The sequence below is a fragment of the Columba livia genome, chromosome 13 (genome assembly GCF_036013475.1).
Source record: "Columba livia isolate bColLiv1 breed racing homer chromosome 13, bColLiv1.pat.W.v2, whole genome shotgun sequence".
Classification (NCBI taxonomy): domain Eukaryota; kingdom Metazoa; phylum Chordata; class Aves; order Columbiformes; family Columbidae; genus Columba; species Columba livia.
This window is the reverse complement of record NC_088614.1, coordinates 5,736,295-5,756,512: the sequence shown is the minus strand read 5'-3', so window position 1 is coordinate 5,756,512 and position 20,218 is coordinate 5,736,295. Positions and strand designations below refer to the sequence as shown.

General features: G+C 44.3%; 1 protein-coding gene and 1 long non-coding RNA gene across 2 annotated transcripts in view; one reads left to right on the top strand and one right to left on the bottom strand.

The window, feature by feature from the left end:
• Positions 1-700: 700 nt before the first annotated feature.
• On the bottom strand, positions 701-6,832 carry PSMD7 (proteasome 26S subunit, non-ATPase 7). The gene is made up of 7 exons (XM_065028270.1): positions 6,637-6,832; positions 5,873-5,964; positions 4,508-4,600; positions 3,550-3,647; positions 3,192-3,272; positions 1,791-1,882; positions 701-1,185 (listed from the first exon to the last, which is right to left on the bottom strand). Exons 1-7 carry the CDS (start codon positions 6,708-6,710, stop codon positions 747-749), a joined length of 969 nt encoding a protein of 322 aa, XP_064884342.1. The 5' UTR covers positions 6,711-6,832; the 3' UTR covers positions 701-746.
• A 28-nt stretch (positions 6,833-6,860) lies between these two features.
• LOC110360456 (uncharacterized) overlaps positions 6,861-20,218 on the top strand; it is a 417,274-nt gene continuing 403,916 nt past the window's right edge. Inside the window, exon 1 of the long non-coding RNA XR_010465803.1 lies at positions 6,861-6,987. This is a non-coding gene — a long non-coding RNA (uncharacterized LOC110360456). The remainder of the gene's footprint in view (positions 6,988-20,218) is intronic.

Below are 20,218 nucleotides of genomic sequence, written 5' to 3'. Positions count from 1 at the left end.
AACAACACAAGCAGCACTAAAAATGGGTATTGTCCCCTCCCCAGACAGGTAGCCACGCTGGCGCCTTTGCTGGTGGAGAGCTGTGGGCACTGTGAGGTGGCACCTGCGCTGCAGTGACGGGCACCAAGGTGCATGGGGACTGTGCAAATAGAAGCCAGGTTAAATACGCAGCTGTCTGGGGCGCAGAAGGGGCTTACTGTAATGAATTAGTCCTGAAAAGTGCAAATATGTCTACGTGCTGCAAGCCTTGAATGGTCACTGATGCCTCAGGGAGGAAGGGAAGATGTTATCCCATGTGGCAGCATCACACACAACCTTCCTCCTCCCGCAGCAGGATCCCCTCTTCACTCCCCTGGGTTTCTACCCCTGCGAGCATCACTGCTCTCGCAGCGAGAGCAGTGGCAGGTAGAACCAGCAGCTGGAGCGCAGGCTGACATGGAATGTGGTAGAAATCCTTGGCTGTTGGTCTAGAAGCCCTTGAAGGTGCACAGGGGGAAGAAAGGGTGCTGCACCAAAAAAATATCTACAACCTTGCCCCTGGATTTTCCCCTTCCCTGCCCGAGCCGAGTGCCCACGGCCAGGCTGTGCTGCAGAGCTGGCTCTTGCTGCAGCCGCTGCCCGTCTGAGATTGCTCCAGCCGCCTTCTGACGAACGCAAAAAGCAGAGGAAAGCAAGAGCACTGCGCATTTCAACAAGAGAAAAGAGTTTACAAGATTTTTAATTTACAAATAAAAAACCTACACATTTTACTTTTTCTCCTTTTTCTCCTCTTTCTTGACATCACTCTTCTCCTTGTCTTTCTCCTTCTCATCTTTCCTCTCCTTTTTACTTTCTTCTTTTTCCTGTCCTTCTTTCTTCTCTGCATCCCTATTGGCAATCTTGTTGTTAATGAGGTTGTGCAGGGCAACCACAGAGCGGATGAGGGATGCCAGATAAACCACCACCATCTGGTCATTGGTCTTCAAGTAAAAGGCCTTCACGAACTCCTGCAGGTTGACATCGGGCAGCAGGTTGAAGACGTCCTGGAGGTGGTAGATGATCTGGTGGTTGATGGGGAGCTTGCCCATGGCCACTTTCTCCAGGTAGCTCCTGATGTCCAGAAGTTTGGAGTTCAGTCCCTTCAAGCCATGGACCTGATTCGTGATCCGCTGGGACAGAGTGCCCACCGTTGTGTCCTTGATATCTCTGAAACGCCCACAACAGAAAAAATCAGCACGAGAAGGTTATTTGCAGCATCATTAACAGCAGGTGGGCCTGTTCACTTAAGAGACCTTTTCTGCTTAAACAGAAAAGCAGTTTGAAGCACAGATGAAGCGCAAGTGAAATGAAAGCGTCAAGTCAAAGGAGAACAGCCTGATGTTTGTGACAAAGTAGGTCTAAAATAGAGTGGTGTATCCTGTGCTGCACATGTGTTCTCTGGAGTAATATTTGTAACACTGATTAGAGGGACAGAGGAATAAAGAACAGCAGTTTGGGTAGCAAAAAGGCGAGCGGGTTTGTGTCTCTGAGTGCAGAGCCCCGTCAGCACTGCTCCCCTGCGCTGCTGCGGCTGCACAGGCCCAACCCAGGCTGCATTCTGCTGCTGTCACAGAATGGAAGTGGCATTTTCATCACCTGATGGAGTTTCAGTCACACATTTCACTAGCAACGAGTAATACGCTCTTAGAATTTAAGTAGCGTGTTTAACACGCTGCACGGTTCCTTGGGGAAGCTGGCAGCGGGAGATCCCAGCTGGATCGCGCTGGCTGCTGCGCATCTTGGAAGAATGTGTTCACGTGAGAGCCACTTACCGCAGCAGGTGTTCAACACCAACCTCCTCCGCCTCCTCCGCTCCGATCTCGCTCGTCACATGCTCAAATGTCTTGGAGGTGGGAGTCCCGTCCTGGAGGGACAGCAGGCAGGAGACACCATCAGGGACACAGGCACACGCCAGCGAGCGCCGCGCACAGTGTCACATTAACCAACACCGCTCTGCGTGACAGGGTCAGGAAGGGGCAACGGGGTGAATGATGGCAAAACAGAGTATGGAGGGGCTGAAGTACACGGCTAAGGGGAGAAGTCTGTAACTGAGTCACAATGGCTTCTAAAAACATGGAATTTTAGATGGAGTGTGAGAAAGTATATTAATAAAACCAGCAAAGTCCACGAGAAAGACTAGTTGGATTTTTCTTGGTTTAGTGTTACCAACTAGCATTTCCTTCTTTCTTCTGCTCTGTACAATTTTCAATTAATGTATTTTGCTGGTCTGTGTACTGGTGAGTAGCACAGAAAGTCTCACTAAATACCACCATTCTTTCTTTCTTTCCTAGTACAACCTTATTACATTTTAGGACACCTTTTGCTATTCTGGTATTTGCTCTCAGCTGGTAAGAAGCACATTTGCAGAGCTAGAAAAAAAAATACTAACACAGCAATTACATTAAGATTACAGTTTATACACTGGTGATTAAGGAATACATTTAAAAGAGTCACGTGCTGAATTTCTGAGAATGAGTTTTACCATGCGTTTCCAAAGCCATTACCTGGCTCTGTATAGAGCTGTAAATAGAAAGCACCGCTGGTACTACTGTGAACCCGCAAAACTGAGAACAAATCTACAACACTGGGAGCAGCTTTTTCTGCATAGTGGGGGCCTGAGAAAGGCAAAAGGATCAAACTCCTTTTTAATATACATCCAGAATGTAATTTAAATCAAACAATCGTAAATGGCAAGCTAAAGCTGACTCACTATGTTGTTTGTCCACACAGTGCTGCAAGTGATTAGTAAGTGCTGCTCAGAGCTGACCTGCGCACTCAGCACTGCTGGTGCACAATGACTAAGCCTGTAATTACTCAGAACAGGTCAGAAACAGGCTGGCGTGTCAAAGTGACACCTTACGAGTGTGCCCACCTGTGACTTTCTTCATGGCCATGGACATGACAGAACCAGGTAAAAAGCGCCTAAATCACAAGGACAGCTGGAGCTTTTCTCCCAGGGGCATTGGGGAGGAAAGGTTTACTTACAAAGTTACATTACGACTGGGATTTAACCTGTGCTTTCAGCAGATTTTGGCTGCAACTCACAGGCCCTCACTAGTGTGTGCAACATCCCCCGTGTGCAAGGCAACATCCTGCAGAAAACGAGGCCATGCTAACAGCCACCTCTGAATGGAAACCCTTTCCCTAGGAAAAGACACATGTTCAATACTCACATCGTGAACTTCTTCAACTGAAATATAAGCCTCTGTGGGCAGCCCCAGGTCCTTCGGCTTCACATCAATAATCACCAACACCTTATGGAAAAAGCAACCATTTCACAAAACCAGTTTTCATTCAAAGACTAAGAAAAGAAAATAAATCGAAGTCAGCTCTTCACAGCAATGGCATGCTGGCTGCCCAGAGGTGTTCACATCAGGCACAAGACCGAATTCCTCAATCACTTGCCAGCTATCAGGTCTTCAACATGCCATATCACCAGTAACAAAGGTGGCCAAGGGTTCCCAGATCCCCCATTTAGGAACAGAGAGGAAAAAAAAAACCCAAAACAAACCAAAAAAGTTCTGCACTTACAGAGTTCGGACAGTATCTTTTCATCAGCTCATTGATGGCAATGTCGTTCTTGTGCAGTTTAGGGCCTGTGTGGTACCAACCAACTATTCTTTCTCTAGCTGAGCAAAACCAGAAAAGATTCTAAATCAGACTTGACAACAGCAGAGAGACTTGGGCAGAGACTGAATTAGCAAATCAAGGGTGAAAACGTGACGTGTGTAGAAAGGAGTGTAAAGTAGGGGAAATTAATCGCAGTAGGTGAGACAACGACACGGCCAGTGACAGCTCACTGACTGGACTGACTGCCACAGCTTTCTAATCACATACGTAACTTTGCTCCTGGGTTCTTCACTAAGCTGGACTATTCCGTACCATTTATTAATTCTGCAGAGACCAGGATGTGACAGCTTCAAACTCTGCCGTCCAACAATACAAAAATTCTAGGAATTCTAGAAATGCAAACTGTATCATGAGAATGACAATTGTCCCCATGGCTAAGAAAAGTGAAGTGAGGACTAAACGTTCTGCTCTAAAGTCTCAAACTGAGCAGTGAAGACACTTTTAAAACGACTGGTGAAGCAATTAGAATCATTACTTAAAATGTGAGTTCGTAGTGTTTATACTCATTAAAAAACTTAATTTCAGGGCACACCTGTATGGGATGGGTTATAGAGGAGAAAGCTCTGAGATTCTTCAGAAGAAATGGTATTTTTGAAATCTGAATTATTCTGAAGATACAAAGCTGTCAGGAGACTTGGAAAAATAATCAAGGTATAAATTAATCTGTTAAGAACACCAACTATTTGCACAAATTAACGCATGGAAAACCACCAGTGAAAGTGAAGTCAAGCAAGGAATTAGCACAGAACAGCTTCTCAAATATGCAATTAACTCTCTGCCTTACTATGAATTCCTTTCCCCACACAGTCTTGGAAGTTTTTAGGAGTGTATCCCTGACTGTAAGAAGACTCAAACTTACCATTGACCTTCTTAAACATTCCATACATGTTCTCCAGATAGTCATGGTCCAGAAACCACACAGTGTCATCCTTGTCATCCTCATCAAAAGGTACTGGGAATAAAACAATAACATCAATATTTAAGAATCCAACTTCCAGAATGAAAATCTGTGTAGAAACCCTGTGTTTTAGGATACCTGTGGCTGCTAAAGGGAGCGGACTTTAATCAGTTTTAACTGTCCTGCAACACTACGACGCGCAAGCGAACCTGCAGTGCCGGTCAGGTCTCTCAGGCAGAGGCCGTCTCGTAATTACTGACAGCTCCGACCTGAGGAACTAACCGCAAATCATTCTGAGACAACACAGACCATCGGAGAAGAATCCTCCCACAGGCAGAGGTGACTCACTGGTGTGCACAGACATTCGATATGACGTCCCAGCAGACCGCACAGTTTGTTGACCAACAGCAGTCTGCTCAGAGAAAAGTCAGCCTTCAGCACAGAGCACTTGCACGGACTCCGTGAGGCATGTTACGTGAGGACTATTCACCCTCAAGTACACAACTAGTCATTTTATCAGTTAGCACGTACACAGGGCACAGGCTCCGTTCTGAGAACAAAGACTGATCTCCGTCTTTTAATTTATGGGTAAAAGCTTCACAGCCGAAAGGCTGTCAAAATGACAAAAAAAACCCCTCTTTTCAACTAAAATGGGAAAAAGTTCCTTCAAAAATTGGAAAAAAAAAATAGTCCACACTTGAGAGAAGAACACCATGTAAACCCTGAAACTCCATATTTAAACTGAGATAATTTTGCTGTGTCACAGTGTAGCCCCATTGGGAAGGAAATGATCTAAGTAACACAAACAGGTCAGTAAAAGCCGTGTGTTCAAGAACTACTTTTAGTATCACATGTAAGTATTGAAGAGGAAACTATTTCAACACTGTTAACAACAAGCTTAAGAACTAGTATTGAATTGGACAAAATCTGGGGAAAAGAAATAAAGCTAAAATGTACATTAAATCTTTACACAAGTAGCTAACAGCGACACCAGCACCGAGAGCCGTGATTCCTGTCCGACGCGTTGCAACACGGATCACTCAGCAGAGCTCCACGAGCCCACTGCAGCAAAACATCCCCCAGCGTTCTGGAAGGGGTTTACGCTGCTCCCGAAACACTCCGCACTGCACTGAGCAGGTGCAGGACAAGGACTGGCTGGAATCGCTGTGGTTTTGACAGTAGTTAGCATTTTTAGTTTGATATAGGCTGATTGTACACGGAGGGAACAATCTGCGGTGTGGCAGGGCGGCTTAAAAAAAACCCCAAATGCAATTCATCTATTAAATAATTCAGTAGGTTGAACAAGGGCAGGACACCCAAACTCACCTGCAAAACTGTTGGACACATCCAGGATTTTTTTCTGCCAGGAGCCCAGCAGCACACCAACGACTCGCTTCTGGTTCCCAACTTTTCCTATTCTAAATGGAAAACACCGTCAGTTCCGGCACAAAAAGCCGGACTCGGGACAGGAGGGACCAGCCGAGCTCCCGCCAGCACGGCGGCTGTGAGGAGCGAGCTCTGGAGCTGCTCGTGTCATCGCCATTTCCTTGCACAACTGCAGGCTGGCTGGCCTCGGCAGAGTCCAGGTCTTAGTTTTGGCACGAAAACTGCTCGTCACCTGGCGCAATGAAGTTAAATGAGGCACAGATGCAGCTCCCGGAACGAGCTCCACTCACGGCTGAACTCGATGATCTGGATGGTCTGTTCCATCCCAGATGACTCTAGGATCTCCTCACCCATGTGTGAACGCGCAGGGCGCTGCTCCCCGGCCCTGACAGCGCCCCGGGCCCCGCCCGCCCCCTCCTCTCCGCATGAGAAGGAAACAACAGCGTTGGCGCGGCCCGGGGGTCCCGCGGGCCCGGGGCTCCCGCAGGCCGCGCTGCCGCCGCCACACGGGGACCGCGGCACCGACCGGCCGGCCGGGCCCCGGCGCGCCGCCCCCTCGCGGCGGAGGGTCCCCGCCGCCCCGATCTGCCCGCCCGGGCTCCGGCGCGCTGCTCCCCCCACGGCCCTGCTCCCCTCAGGGCCCGGGGTCCCTCCCGGCCCGGCCCGTGACTCAGCGCCGCGGCGCCGCGCCCGCCCAGCCCTACCTGTTGAAGTGATCGACGACGCTGAGCAGCACCAGCGGGTGCACCACCACGCGGTCCACCGCCAGCTCCGGCATGGCGCCCGCCCAGCCCGGCCCGGCCCGGCCCGGCCCCGCTTCGCTTCGCTCCGCCGCCCGCCCGCCGCACCAGGCCCGCTCCCCGCCGCGCGCCCCGCGCCCAGCCTGCCCCGCGCCGGGGCGGGGCCACCGCCGCCATCTTGGAGAGGTCGTGGCGGCAGGACACCATCTTGGAGAGGTCGCTGGGGCCGGATGTGCTGCCGCCATCTTGGGAAGGTGCATCTCGGCTGTCGGCGGCGCGGCTCCATCTTGGGGAAGTCGAGTCGCTCCGCCCGAGGTGAGGGGCGGGCCGGCGGAGCAGGGAGGCGGGCAGCCGGGAGCGGCTCTCGCTCGGGGGGTTTTCGGTGGTGCTGGGCTCCCCTCCCTGGAGCTGCACCTCAGCGCGCCCCGCCGCAGGGTGGAGGGGCGGCTGCGGGGCCGGTTCCTGTCAGCGGGGGGCGGAGGGAAGCGGGAGTTCCCGCCGGTTCCACAGCGGGTCCTTTCAGTCCTGGGAGCGCGGTTCGGGGCCGGGCAGCGGCCCGGCTGCCGCTCCTCGGGCACACGGGTGCGGCACTTGCACTTGCCTTTCTGCAGTTGCCAGGAACGTCCCCTCATCACCGTGACTTTTCAAAAAATGAGCGAGCGGCCTCAGAATGATGGCGTGATCTTATCATTGCCGCTAGACCGCAGGTTTAAAATGCGGGGGTGCTGCCTGCTCGGAGTGAGAGCACTAACAGTGCGGACAGGATGCAACATCCTGACCTGTCTGTGTGCTCTGCACTAACTCCTGTGTTTGTACCTGACCCCGAGCTGTGTGCTCTGCACTAACTCCCGTGTTTGTACCTGACCCCGAGCTGAGTGCTCTGCACTAACTCCCGTGTTTGTACCTGACCCCGAGCTGTGTGCTCTGCACTAACTCCTCCTGTGTTTGTACCTGACCCCGAGCTGTGTGCTCTGCACTAACTCCCGTGTTTGTACCTGACCTGTCTGTGTGCTCTGCACTAACTCCCGTGTTTGTACCTGACCCCGAGCTGTGTGCTCTGCACTAACTCCCGTGTTTGTAACTCCTGAGCTGCTGCAGCCTGGGCTGGGCAAACTCCATCACCTGGCCTGTCCTTCCCGAGCCCCTGGGACTTCGCGATTGCCAGTACTTCAGGGATAAAAGTGTGTATAAATAAGCAGGAATACCTATTACTGTTGGTATTTGCTTTCATCTGAGAGGGTTACCTTAGGCTAATTGGTTTGGTTTTGTTACCAAACCCAACAGACTTCAGCCTCTCTGCGTGTGTTTCCCCTCTGAATTCCAGCTTTCCACAGTGTAAAGGAGAAACAGCCTGAACTAAGCGGAGTGCTTAAGCTGGGCTTTGTAGGAGGGGTTTTGCACCTCAAGAGTAGGAACTAGTGCACACAGAGCTTTTCTTTTGCATTTCTAACAAGAAAGTAGAACCTGAGGCTGTTATTTCTGATTTCACTATGGAGGAGTTACTAACATGAAGAATATTAGCAAATCCTTGAGGGACAGCCTCGCTGTTTTTAAAGCACTACAATAGCCCTTAATTTCTATACTTTCCCCACTTTTTGTGTTTTTTGCATATTTCTCAGGTCCGGTGTTCTGTGTGAAATCTAAAGTTTTGTGTTGCTGTTTCGCATCTTTTAACGCTGAGCAGATTTCAGCAAAACCGGCATTCGTTTCCACACTCGACGAGAATCAGAGACCTCTTGTGGGGTTTCTTAGACGTTACAGCCTTAAGTGCTGTTGCTGTAAAAAAAAACATTTGGGCGAGTTTTTAGGGACTTTTCCAGCAGAGGGAGATATCTTACCGTGAAATTCAAATATAGCCGGTATTCTTGTAGCTTGTTTTATCAATATACATATAAAACTCAATGTTCAAATTAACTAGTTCAATAAGTAATTTAGCTCATTGATTTTTGGGCATATCCTAAGTGCCATTACAAGCTACGGATATTTTAAATGCCATTACCTAATAGAAGGAATGTTTTAAGCACCTTTTATTGATTTTATTACTGCTTTATTTTGCTGTCTTGGTTTAAAATCATTTTAACCACTCTGTAATCAAGAAGAAATATATCGTTGGTGAAATACAGTCAATTTCCTAAAAACCTTTGACATCGTTAAATAAGGAATTACAGTTGTTAAATCATGTCAGGCAATAACCAAGGGACAGAAAAGATATAAAATTTGGAGCAGTGGGCCAGCGTACCAGTGAGCTGCTCTGACCTTTGGCATTCAGACTCGTATGTGACAATCACACTTCAATTCTCTTCTCGGTTCGTACACCAGTCAGGAGAGATTTAAAATCTCAGCATGGCAGGAAGGTTGTGGAAGGATAACGGAGTATGATCTAAGACAATTAAGGGGCATTTTGATGACCTGTTGTGACTTTTTGTTAAAATTACTCTCTAACTTAAGACATTTGAAGTTTCATTTACTGGATTGTATTGCCAATAGTTTAGTGTATTGATGTTGTACACAAAGGAGTAAATTGAGTCTGCTCGTAGGGATTTCAGTGACTTCCCTTCCCAGCTCTTTTGACTTGAGAAGATTATCGGTATTATTGAGCTAATCAGCTGGTAGATGTAGACTGGGAATACAGGCAATATGTTGCTTAATCAAAGAATTGAGAAGTAAGTAATGAATGTTGGTACTCAATAAAAAACAGCTAATGAGTTGATTGCATTGATGTTTGATGTAATTTAACTGTAGAGTGGCAAACATCAATACTTACCTATGATTGCCGAGCTGAAACTCAAAGTTTTGGGGGTTCTGCAGTATGTGAGCACCTGGCAACAGACCTGAGGGGGCAGGGAGGGAGCGAGCTGCGTTTTGTTCGTTAAATGGAACAAGTGATTTTTTTTTTTTTTTTAAACAAACAAAAACCACCCAACCAAACAGAAACAAACCAACTAAAACACACCCCACAAAACCCAAGACTTACACATAACTGTTGTCAGAGGTTTAAGAATAATTTCTGGATTGAAAAAATAAGAATAGGTCATCATAAAATAGTTTAAAAATCAAATTAATTATTATAAACGTTAAACCAACCTCTAGTGTTCCTTCAGTAATTACCTTGATAACCTGAAGTTGGCAGTGGGGAACCACGATGGTGTGTGGCACCTGTCAGTACTCAGGTTCTGGGGAGTTTCTACATCTTTTGTCATGTTTTGATCCCTTTTCCAGCCCTGGCATCACACTTATACTTCAGGAATGTCGGACCTTCAATCAGGAATTAGTATTTGTCTTGAAACTGTGACATAACTAGATGTTTCAGAAACTCAGGTTTTATTCCTGTGAAATGTCCTGTGTTGTGTTTGGGACTCGATACTTATCAGCTTGGTGCTGTGTTCTCTTGGCAGCCACCAAGCGTGGTTTCACGGAGCCTCTGCTTATCAGCTGTTTTCTAGTTGAAGCAAGGCTGCCCTCCACCCCAGCGCCGCGGGCGAGGGATGCTGCTGCCGCCTTTCTCTTGTCTCTTCCAATCTGTCGGTATCGGGAGGTGGACGGGGCAGTGATGGGAATTTGTAATGGGGAAAAACCAAATGGAGGCAATTGTCTTGGCAGAATCGCAGAAGAGCCTGATCATCATACATTTCCTGAGCACCTTTGGTTTGTGTTTCCAGGCAGTGACGCTGCCGGCAGATTTGCTGCTTCTCTGTAGCTTTCCGGGGTCTGTTTGTGATAAGTGACATCCTTGGGACTTTGGCTGCAAAGGATCCGTGCAGCTGGGAAATACTGATGCCTGATACTTTGGACGCTAATCTGAAATGATGCTAATGAATGTACTTCTCTAATACTGTTTGTCTTTGTTTTTAAAGAAAAACCCTACTTTATTTTTCCTAGATTGGGGCAGGGGGAACCAAACAGTTAAAGAGACAATGTCCACTTACCTGCGTTTTCCTTGAGATGCCTTCTAAAATTTGTTTTAAGACCCAGTCAAGAGAAGCTAGGCTTTCTTTAGACCTGTTGATAGTTTGTCACATAATACCTTTGTGCCACCAGTTTGAACAGGAAATAGATTTATTTCCCTATAAATATGTTTAGGTTTGTCCAAATAACCATAGTTTCCTGTTAAGATTTCCTCAGCCAGGCTGTGTCATAAACTGTTTTAGAAGGAAAGATGCTGCCTGGAATTGAACAAGGGTGATGCAAGCCATGGAAGCACAACAGCAAGCCACCACAACATTCATTCTCATTTGTTTTGGTTAAACTGTAATTCAGTGAGGCGCTGATTCTGTGCACTCAATGCACAATGCTGTAAAGAGTGTCCTTATCCAACTGCACTTTGCTGCAAACACCTCCAAATAACCCTTTTTTCCAAATATCTATTCTAGAATGTACTCTCTAAAGCAACTTTTAAAGCTGTAATTATCAATTGATCTGTACCTTTTACAATATGATCTGTAAATATTTGTAATAATTTATTTCTTTGCTTCCCCATAAGGTACTGTTCTTTTTAAAAGGTACGTATATAAGTTGAGCTCGTGCTACTTACCATAATTTGGCTGTCTGTGAATATTGCTGTGGTTTCTGTCAATGGATTTTAAAACTTTTATCCATACCTATGGGTTAGCTGGTGACTCAAATAATCCTATTGTCCCCACAACAGTGTCACAGCGGCATTTTGATTGGTAGTTTTTGGATGCAGAATCATCACTTTCTTTAGTTAAAAACGGTCTGTAGAAGTATTGTCAACATCTAATGTAAATATGGAAAAATCTTTCATGTTTTATATTGTACACTTAAATAATTAAGTCACTGACTCTAATTTTTACATTTCAATACAGAGTGGTTTGCTTGTTTTATTCTGGCATCCTTGCTGCAGAATGCTTTTTGAAAAAATAGTGGAAACAAACGGTTAAAAAAAAAAAAGGCACTACAGGTTCTAGTCATACTCATTTTTCCACACCTTGAGGACTAGCAAATTCTTTAATATGAGATTTTATTTGTACAAAGCAAAACTTCAAAACCACTCAAAAGCTTTCTTATTAACTGCTGTCAGTCCTGTGATTTACAAGGGCAATAAAGATCTAGAGGGGGCACATTTATCATGGAGTTCAGCACACCAGGAGCCATTTTCTCAAGCGGTAAAGCCAAGTGATAAAACGAGTTCTTTTGTTCTATAACCAAGACACATTCCCTATTTTTAAAAATGTGTGTGTTGGACTTCTTGGCTTGTAGCTTGGCTGTGTTCCTGTAATACATTTATAAATAATGAAAAATTGCTAACATGCAGATGCTGATGATGCATCTGGAAAAACAGACTGTCTGAGAGAAAGAAACTTACTTTTAACTTTGATTTATTTGCTAACTTTTTCCCAGTGCTAATCCTTGTGTGATTTTTTTTTTAATAACACTTTTTAAACTAGAGATTGGTGTGGGGTGTGTGTGTGTGTTTTTAAGTGCTCATATACCTCTGCAAAGCTGAAAGAATTCTGGTTAGGAAGTGATATAAATACTGTATTTAAAATAAAGAGCTGTGCTGCTAGGGTATAGTGCTATTTTGCAAGCTTCAGTTGCTTCATCTGTTTCTACGCTTGTATTTGAGAGACTTTTTGAATGTTAGCAGATAGGAAAATTTAGCTTCTTGTCCAGGCCAAAATATTGATGGCTCGTATGGGCACTTTGTTAACAGACATAGCTCTGTGGGAGGGACTGATTTGCAAGGGTAAATGTCCTTGTGTGTGAGCAAGGGGTTCAGAATCTAAGTGTAAACTGAATGTTACAAAAGTGAATTCTGTGTTTTTTTCCATGGAAAATGCTGCCACCACCAGTCTCCTCCTGGGGAGAGCTGCTGTGCCCAGGCAGCCGCTGCCGCCAGCGCTCCTGGGCTGTTCCACAGGCACCTTTGAAAGAGAAGCAAAAAGTACTTGGTGATGTAATTTTGGGTATCATGATCTTTAATCGGTAACTCAAAAATGTGTTGTGAAGTTGCTCTTGATGTTTGGCTTCAGTTGGGCTGCTGTTGTTACACGTGGAAGGACGAGTCTGAAAACGGCAGGGGCATCAGCCCCTGCTCAGATGGCAGTGGGCACACACTGGGGTGCCAGGATAAACGCACGGTGCTGTGGTGGTACCTGCTTGTCCCTGGGTTGTGCCAAGTGTGGTGCATGAGCTTGGGAGGGATTTTGGACAACAGCTGGGATTTTTGTTTGGTTGGTTTGTTCTTGGTTTCTTTTGTAGACAGACCTTTAGGAAAGCCCCATGTAAGCAGATAGCGCCCACAGCAAAGTTGTCGCAGAGCTCTCGATAGTGATGGTTCATGCACCAAAACACTGCCCAGAAGCACCAAAGGTGTATCTGCTCTGCTAGCTGTTCCTTGGCCATGGTCAGCAGCAGGTTTGTGGTTGTGTTCGAACAGGGCAAACCTGCAGTGGTGTTGTCAGAATAAGAGATGTGGGACAACACAGGTCTTGCCAAACCTGTTTATCGCTGCTAAGGAAACTCTCTTCAACTGGACAATGTATGTGGGGGACAAGCTTTTAGTTCACTGTATTCTACATTAAATCGTTTGGAAGTAGGGCTCGTACTGTTGTCACCCTCATCCGTATGCCTGTGAAAGCCTATTACTGAGAAATTAAAGAAAATGTTTCTTTGTGGCTGACTTGTGGTGGCTTTTGCAGAAGGAGGCAGCTCAGCCCAGCCCAGCCCAGCCCAGCGCCGCAGTTCCTGCTGTGCCACTGGCACAGCGCAGCTCTGCTGGGCCTCTCCGGCACTCCGCTGGAGCACAGGGATTTTGCAGATCACTTTGCTGTCATTTTATTTTGGCACTTGAAATTTAACAAGAGAAGATGTAGTCTAGGAGGCCCACCTTCTTGTATAGTGCGTGTGTTACTTCTGATACTTGTATTGCAAAACCTTTAGTCTCTGATATTTAAGGTCAGAATTTTTTTTTTTCTTTTTAAAACCCTGGGGCCTCTTATACCGTAGTGTCTTGACAGATCCTAAAGCTTTGAGGAGAAGAAAAAAATTGAAATACTTTATTTTATGAAGCAGTTTTGGGGTCAGTTTTTCTAAAATGAATGCTTTTATGTTGGATAGTTTAAAGACCATCTGTTAACTGAAACCAACCGTAAGTGAAGTTGCAGTTATGTTTCCTATTAGTCTTGTATCTTTCCTATTAGTCATGTATGAAAGAATACAGAGACTTCCAACAGAACTCAAAACAAAAATTGAAAAAGCAGATGTTGGAACTGTTGGCTTGTTGCTTTTCTTTTATAGGAGCAAGTAATTATTAATGGATCGCAAAAATACTATAAGACTAGTTTTGTAAACTGTTACCTAGAATCGCAGCTAAGGCGTATTTCTGATTATTGTGTATTGCAGCTGGAATTGGTGTATTTCACTTGGAGACACTGAAGAGGATTTTAAAAAATAGATCATGAGTGTTATGTCTGGAAGCATACAATGAAAGATAAAATACAAAATTTTAAATAGTTATGCACTGCTAGTCTCTCAGGGCTCATTTATTATGTTGTCATGGTGAGCAAGGAATAAAAAAATAAAATAAAAAGGCTGTTCCTTGGGTAGTTGTGACTTATTGGTAGTTATCTTTTACAAGAGTTCCATGCTGACTTAAGTAAAGATCTCTGAGAAAAAAATCAAACTTTATTTTTCAAATAAATTCAGCCAAGAGCTCACAGCCTTCCATGACACCACACTGAATTATTATTAGTGTACACTGCTGTGAGAATAACACTCACTGCTGTTTAACAACAATGGCTTTCCATGGAACTTCAGAAAGTCAGTAGGAAAATGAAAGGCAGAACTGAGTGCTGAAGCAGAATTAAACCAGTCCCTCCTGGAGCCAAGATACTTTCATCATTACTTCTGTAAGGAAGAAGAAGAATTAACATGTTCTGTGTGTGCAGGTCCATATGATTAGGTTGAAGAATTCTTAATGGCATGTGTATGTTAAGCAGGAGGTTGTCTCTTGCCTGAATAAAATCTCTTTAAGTCTATTTCTTTCACTTTCTCTTTTTTCCCTTTTTTCCATCCTTATTCCTGAGCTTTGACTGCAGGCTATGTGTACTTTTGTCTAGGTAAAGCTTTGCTTGTCATGGGGAGGTTCATTTTTTTGCGTACTTACGTTGTGATGGAAAGTAACGTGTTGCGCTCGGTAGATGGTGGGGTTAAAATCCCTGGGGATGACCATGTCCGGGCTGCCAGGTGAGATGGGGCACACAGCCCGTGAGATGGGGCACACAGCCCGTGAGATGGGGCACACAGCCGGTGCTGAGCGGGCTCTTGGCCACTCAAAATGTGCCTGTAGCTTCCTGCGCAGCTCCAGTGCTGTTCAGCAGCAGTTCCTGTTGGGTGCAGTGAATGTTTGCTTCAGGTATTTAGCAGCTTCTGTGTCATCTTGTCTGTGCCAGGCTGTGGACACTGGTGTGCTTTGATATCCTTTCCCTTGTTTCTCATGTGGAGGTTACACACCAAGATACATTGATAGATATATTAGTTAGTAAGCCAGTAGGTTAATGCAGATATAATCAGCTTTTTCACTTCAGTCTGGCCAGATACTGGTTGAAACTCTCACCATATAATCATGAAGAAAACGGGACAATTATATTTTTTTTTTTTTAAGCTTTAATTATCATTATTATAATTGTTTTCATAGTGGGGTGAGAGTGTGGGTTATATATATATATATATATATATATATATATATATACACATGTATATATATATATACGTATATATATATGTGTGTGTATATATATATATATATATACACATATATATATATACGTATATATATATATGTATGTGTATATATATATATATATATGTATAGAAATATTAGAGAATAGGAAACTGAAGAGTTCGGGGGCTTCTGGAATTGAAGGGCCAGAGTCATTTAAATTCAGTGAGAGGAAACGTCGTACAAGGTGAGACAGAATCATTAAATGGTGAACTCTTAAATTGCTTTTATAACTGATAAGCTGACTGTTTTTCAGGATTTTTTTTTTTAATAGAAGGCATTCTTTACTGGTGTTGCATCGTGGAGACAATTACCCAAATGCTGTTTTCATATTAAAGCGTTATATGCTGTTTGTTGGTGTAAAAATGCAGAAGGTTTTACTGAAGATTACGCTCTCAGCTTAAGGAAAAATGTCTTTCTAGCTCATCCATTCTCAGATTCTGGTGATAGTCCTTTTAATTTCCCTTTGCTCATATTGGATTCTAGAAAAGGTTAATTAGTTATCCACTGAGCTTGACAGAAGAAGATTTTTTTTGAATATAATATTAAGAAATGTTCTATTGGGGTATGAAGGTAACACCACAAGGGGGTACTATAATTTTATCAAATTTGCCTTGGTAAGTTGTTTTATTAAGGTAAAGTGATTACGGCCTGCAGAGTTAATTTTAATATGCTAATACACCACAGCAAGTTGGAAACTTAAATAAAATGATACAATTAATTTAAATTTATAGAAGGTAGAAGAGCTTAGTAAGGTCATCTGTATGTTATATTAAGATTGCGTATAGGCTTACCAGATTGAAAAGTCAGTTTTCTTAGCAGCAAGCTTTAGAAGATTGCTGTGTGTATTTTATTGACCTTTGCGTGAGGACATTAGCGTAGTTCTGTGAAAACTACATTATATGAGAAGTTTGTTTTTGTGTGAGTGAAATAACCCTTTGCTCTCTGAGTACCAAGAGCTAAAGTTAGTATGTTTTAATGGTTTTAACAGCTGCGTGAAGGTGGAAATTTATTAGGACTTGAAGATTTTTTTTCTCCCCTCTGCCCCCAGTGGAAAAACACATCCTGTGGTATTCTTGTAGTGACATAATTACTCTTGATTACACTTTTGGACAAAATACACTAATATGACTTGCTGTTGGGCACATGGGTGCAGGATTGTGTTCTTGGTTTTGGGAAGGAGTGGCTGTTGCTCTTGTTTTGGTTTTGAAGGGAAAAGTATCTGGGCTTTTGAACTTTTATGTCACTGATGTGTTCAGATAATGCCTTCCCGAGCAATAGAAGGATAGGCTAGAAATGAATTTACCAGAAACAGGTGCTTTGAAAACAGAGCTGCTATATTTGGCCAGGGAAAATAGAAGTATAAAAAATAAAATAATAAAAGAATGAGGGAACTGAACGGAGTACAGTGAAGCAGGAATTTTGGCAGACTAGTTCCAACATTTTGTTTGCATGCGGCCTCTGGCTGTTGGGCTGTTTCCCATCCAGGGCAGAACCGATGTGAGCAGCACCAACACCCCAGGGCAGAGGGGCTAGGGGCTCTGGCTGTGGGGCTGTGTTACCCCGGTGCAGTCAGGGCTCTGGCTGTGGGGCTGTTACCCTGGTGCAGATGGGCTGGGAGCAGTCGGGGCTCTGGCTGTGGGGCTGTGTTACCCCAGGGCAGAGGGGCTGGGTGCAGTCAGGTCTCGGTGGTATCGGCAGCACCGGCATTGCAGAACCATCACCGGCTGGTAGTGAATGAGCAGGGCTGCAGAGGGAGCCTGCAGAGCTGGTACCACTGCTCCTGTTATCTTTGGAGATTTTGATGAGGTCTGCAGAGAGCCAAGGTGGAGAACAGGAAAGAAATAACATGTCAGTAGAACACATTAGAAAATACTTTCTCATAGTTTCTGCAGACGATAACTAATCTGTCATTCCTGTGATCCTGTTGAGTGAGTTTTACTTTCATCAAGAGGTTCCTGAGATCACCGTTTCCCCCAGGATACAGGAAACTAGGTTGCACATCAACAAGCCAGTAAGAGGCTAGTTTGCCAGAGACAATAATTGGCAATGATGTAACAAAATGGGATTTTCCAAATGCTTTTAAAGATGTTTTCAGTGGCCATTTGCAGTCTGTTATTAAAATCTACATATAGGTTCTGTGTGTATGGAAGGGTATGCAGAACTGCCAAGGTCACTGTTGCAAATCTGCTATTGATGCAAGGAGGTGGATGGATGAAACCCATAGTTATACAAGGATTGATCCAGGTTATAAGTAGAACCTGAAGGATTTATTTTTTTCTGAAATCCATGTGTTGTACAAACCCAGCAGAAATTAGGATTGTAGTGGCAGTGTCCTTACCAGCGGGACTCTCTCCTTTTTGTATTTTGTAAGCCAAGCAAATCGCCGTTGCTTGTGCAACTTATTGAGCGCTTCTTCTTGCTGAATTGTTGTCCTTATGTGAGGAAATAAACAGCTGATGTTGAGTGTGGCTTTTTGGAAGGTCATACATAAGGAGTCAGCTCTGCAGAAAGCAGGTCCTGTTGTACTGTGAGCACTGTTTGTAATGGTTTCCAGAGGTCTGGCTTTCTCCTAGAAACTGCACGCCAATGGAAGAAAGAGTAGGGCAGGATTTTGCCTCCAGGGGTGACAAAACATTGTTGGTGCTGGTCATGGCTTTGTGTGCCTGGTTGCTGGCTTTGCATTGAAGATGTGCCCGAGGAGCATTGTCAGAACGTCATTAATAAAGCGAGGCTGCCTGTCTCAGTGTTCTGCACCTTCCACAACAACAGGAGGCTGATTGAAGGACATCTGAGTAACAACAAAATTATAGTTTCAGTGGGTATGAGTGTTGTTCCAGTTAGGAAGACTGTGGGCAAAATACGGCAAAATTGGGAGTTCTAGTGATAAGAATGTTTATTCACAGAAACTTGGAATGTAACTTCTTCCAAGAAAAAAAAAAAAAACAACAAACAAATGCATTCTAGATTTGTATAACAAATTATTGGTATTAAATTATCAAATTATATGCACAATTAAATTTTTATTAAATAAGAAATAATGTATGCAATATTATGTTAATCTTTTAAAGTATAACAAGTTTTTAACTTTAACAGCACCATGCGCTGTGCCTCTGCTTCTCAGGGGACTAATTTTAAAAGTAAGGCATTCAGCAATTGAAAAGAAAATTATAAAATTAGTCACTTGAGTAATTTAAATATGCAACTAAGCATCCCAACTGTGGTGATACCAGATTTAGCTGAATTTACTAGGACTGCTTAGACTCCATCATCCTAATTATTCCAGCTTTGTGACAGACTTAAGAAAGCAGGAAGGCAGAATTATCTGTTACAGAAGTTTCTTGTGGTGCTGTATTACTGTGCTGTGTGATCACTAATGCACTCGCTGGCAACAACTTATTTCAGGGGTTTTTCCCTCCTGATTAGCAGAATGAAGGCAATCAGGGCTGTTCTGTCATTGCTTCTCATAAGAGGCATGATGAGAGATACCTGATATTTGTGATGTTCTGTGGCACAACCATATCATAGGAGGTGAAAATATCCTACTTCAAAATGAATTGGCAAACATCTTTGGTGAAGATAAAGAGTTCAACAGTGAACAAAAAATAAAGGCAAGGCCCTTTATAAACTTTGAGTGATTAAGTACCTTAATAAACATGCACACTTGTGGGGTTTTTTTATAGTAGAGAGTGTAAGCAATAGGTAGAACTGCAAAGATGGATTTGTCATATTAAAAAAAAAGCCAAGAAAGTTATTCTTGAGCCAGCTTTTAAAAGGGTAAAGTTTGAGCAAGATCGCTTTTATCAAGGCTGTAGAGAGGAAGGCTGTAGGAGTTATGACGTTATGTGATAAAGGCTCCATCAGGACATTTAGTTGGATGGAAAGGAAAAGTTGTGTCCTGATGTTGGGCAGGAAGAGCGTGCAGTTAGATTTGATGGAAGAAACGGAAAGGTGAGGCTTGGGTACCAGCCAAGTTGTTTGTGTGAACATGGTGATCGCTGTTGGTGAAGATGAGTCAGGAGAAACAAGGAGTGCCTGGAAGCAAAACCTGAGAGGTGTGCCTTGGTAAAACTGAATTTGTTTAGATTGTGGTTGGACATACACACGAAAGGGACCGTGATTTCAGTTTGGACTGGGGAGACAAAGTAGGGGAAAGACAAAAGAGATGTTGATCTAAACAACAGTTAAAATGATGCTCATGAGTGAATTTGCTTGAGGAGGAGGTGTATGGCCGAGTGGTTACGGCCTTCTGGAGCGCTGTGTCTGGCTCTGGAAACCCAGCACATCGAGAAATGGCCCTGGGGCAGCTGGAGCTGCGGGGTTCCCTGGGGGGGGTCACCCAGTGCGGGGGCACCTGCTTGGGCTCTGCCTGGGGACACACGAGCTTTGCTGTCTTGGGGAGGAACCAGGACAGGCTTGGCCTCCTTGTGCTCCCCAGTGGATCATCCCTGCAGGATGAGCTGGTTTTGTCTGTTCCAGGCTTGCTGTGACAATTGTGAGTTTGGCAATACTCTGCTTTTTGTTTTTATGTTTGAGGTAATGATATTTTTTTCTCAGAACCATGTGTTTTGGTGTTTGTTTTGACATTAAAATGTATCTGGCTACCATGAAAATATAAATATATTTTAGAATTTTATCTACAAGAAACTAGTTAAACCTTGCAAGAGGAATGATGATGAAAATAAATGCATGACACAAGTGCACATGCAGGACTGTTTTCAGGGTAGTATTCATCTTAAAAGAAGGTTAATACCCAACACTAAGATAAGAAACCAGAGGCCAGTCTCCAGCTACGTGAAGTCCAGG

Bases quoted from the DNA above. Each gene is read 5' to 3' on its own strand.
- PSMD7 (XM_065028270.1), bottom strand. From the start codon at position 6,710: ATGCCGGAGCTGGCGGTGGACCGCGTGGTGGTGCACCCGCTGGTGCTG. The intron at 3,273-3,549 runs GTAAGTGCAGAA...TTTTTCCATAAG, and splicing joins AAAGATACTGTCCGAACTCT to GTGTTGGTGATTATTGATGT. The intron at 1,186-1,790 runs GTAAGTGGCTCT...TGGGCGTTTCAG, and splicing joins GGTGTTGAACACCTGCTGCG to AGATATCAAGGACACAACGG.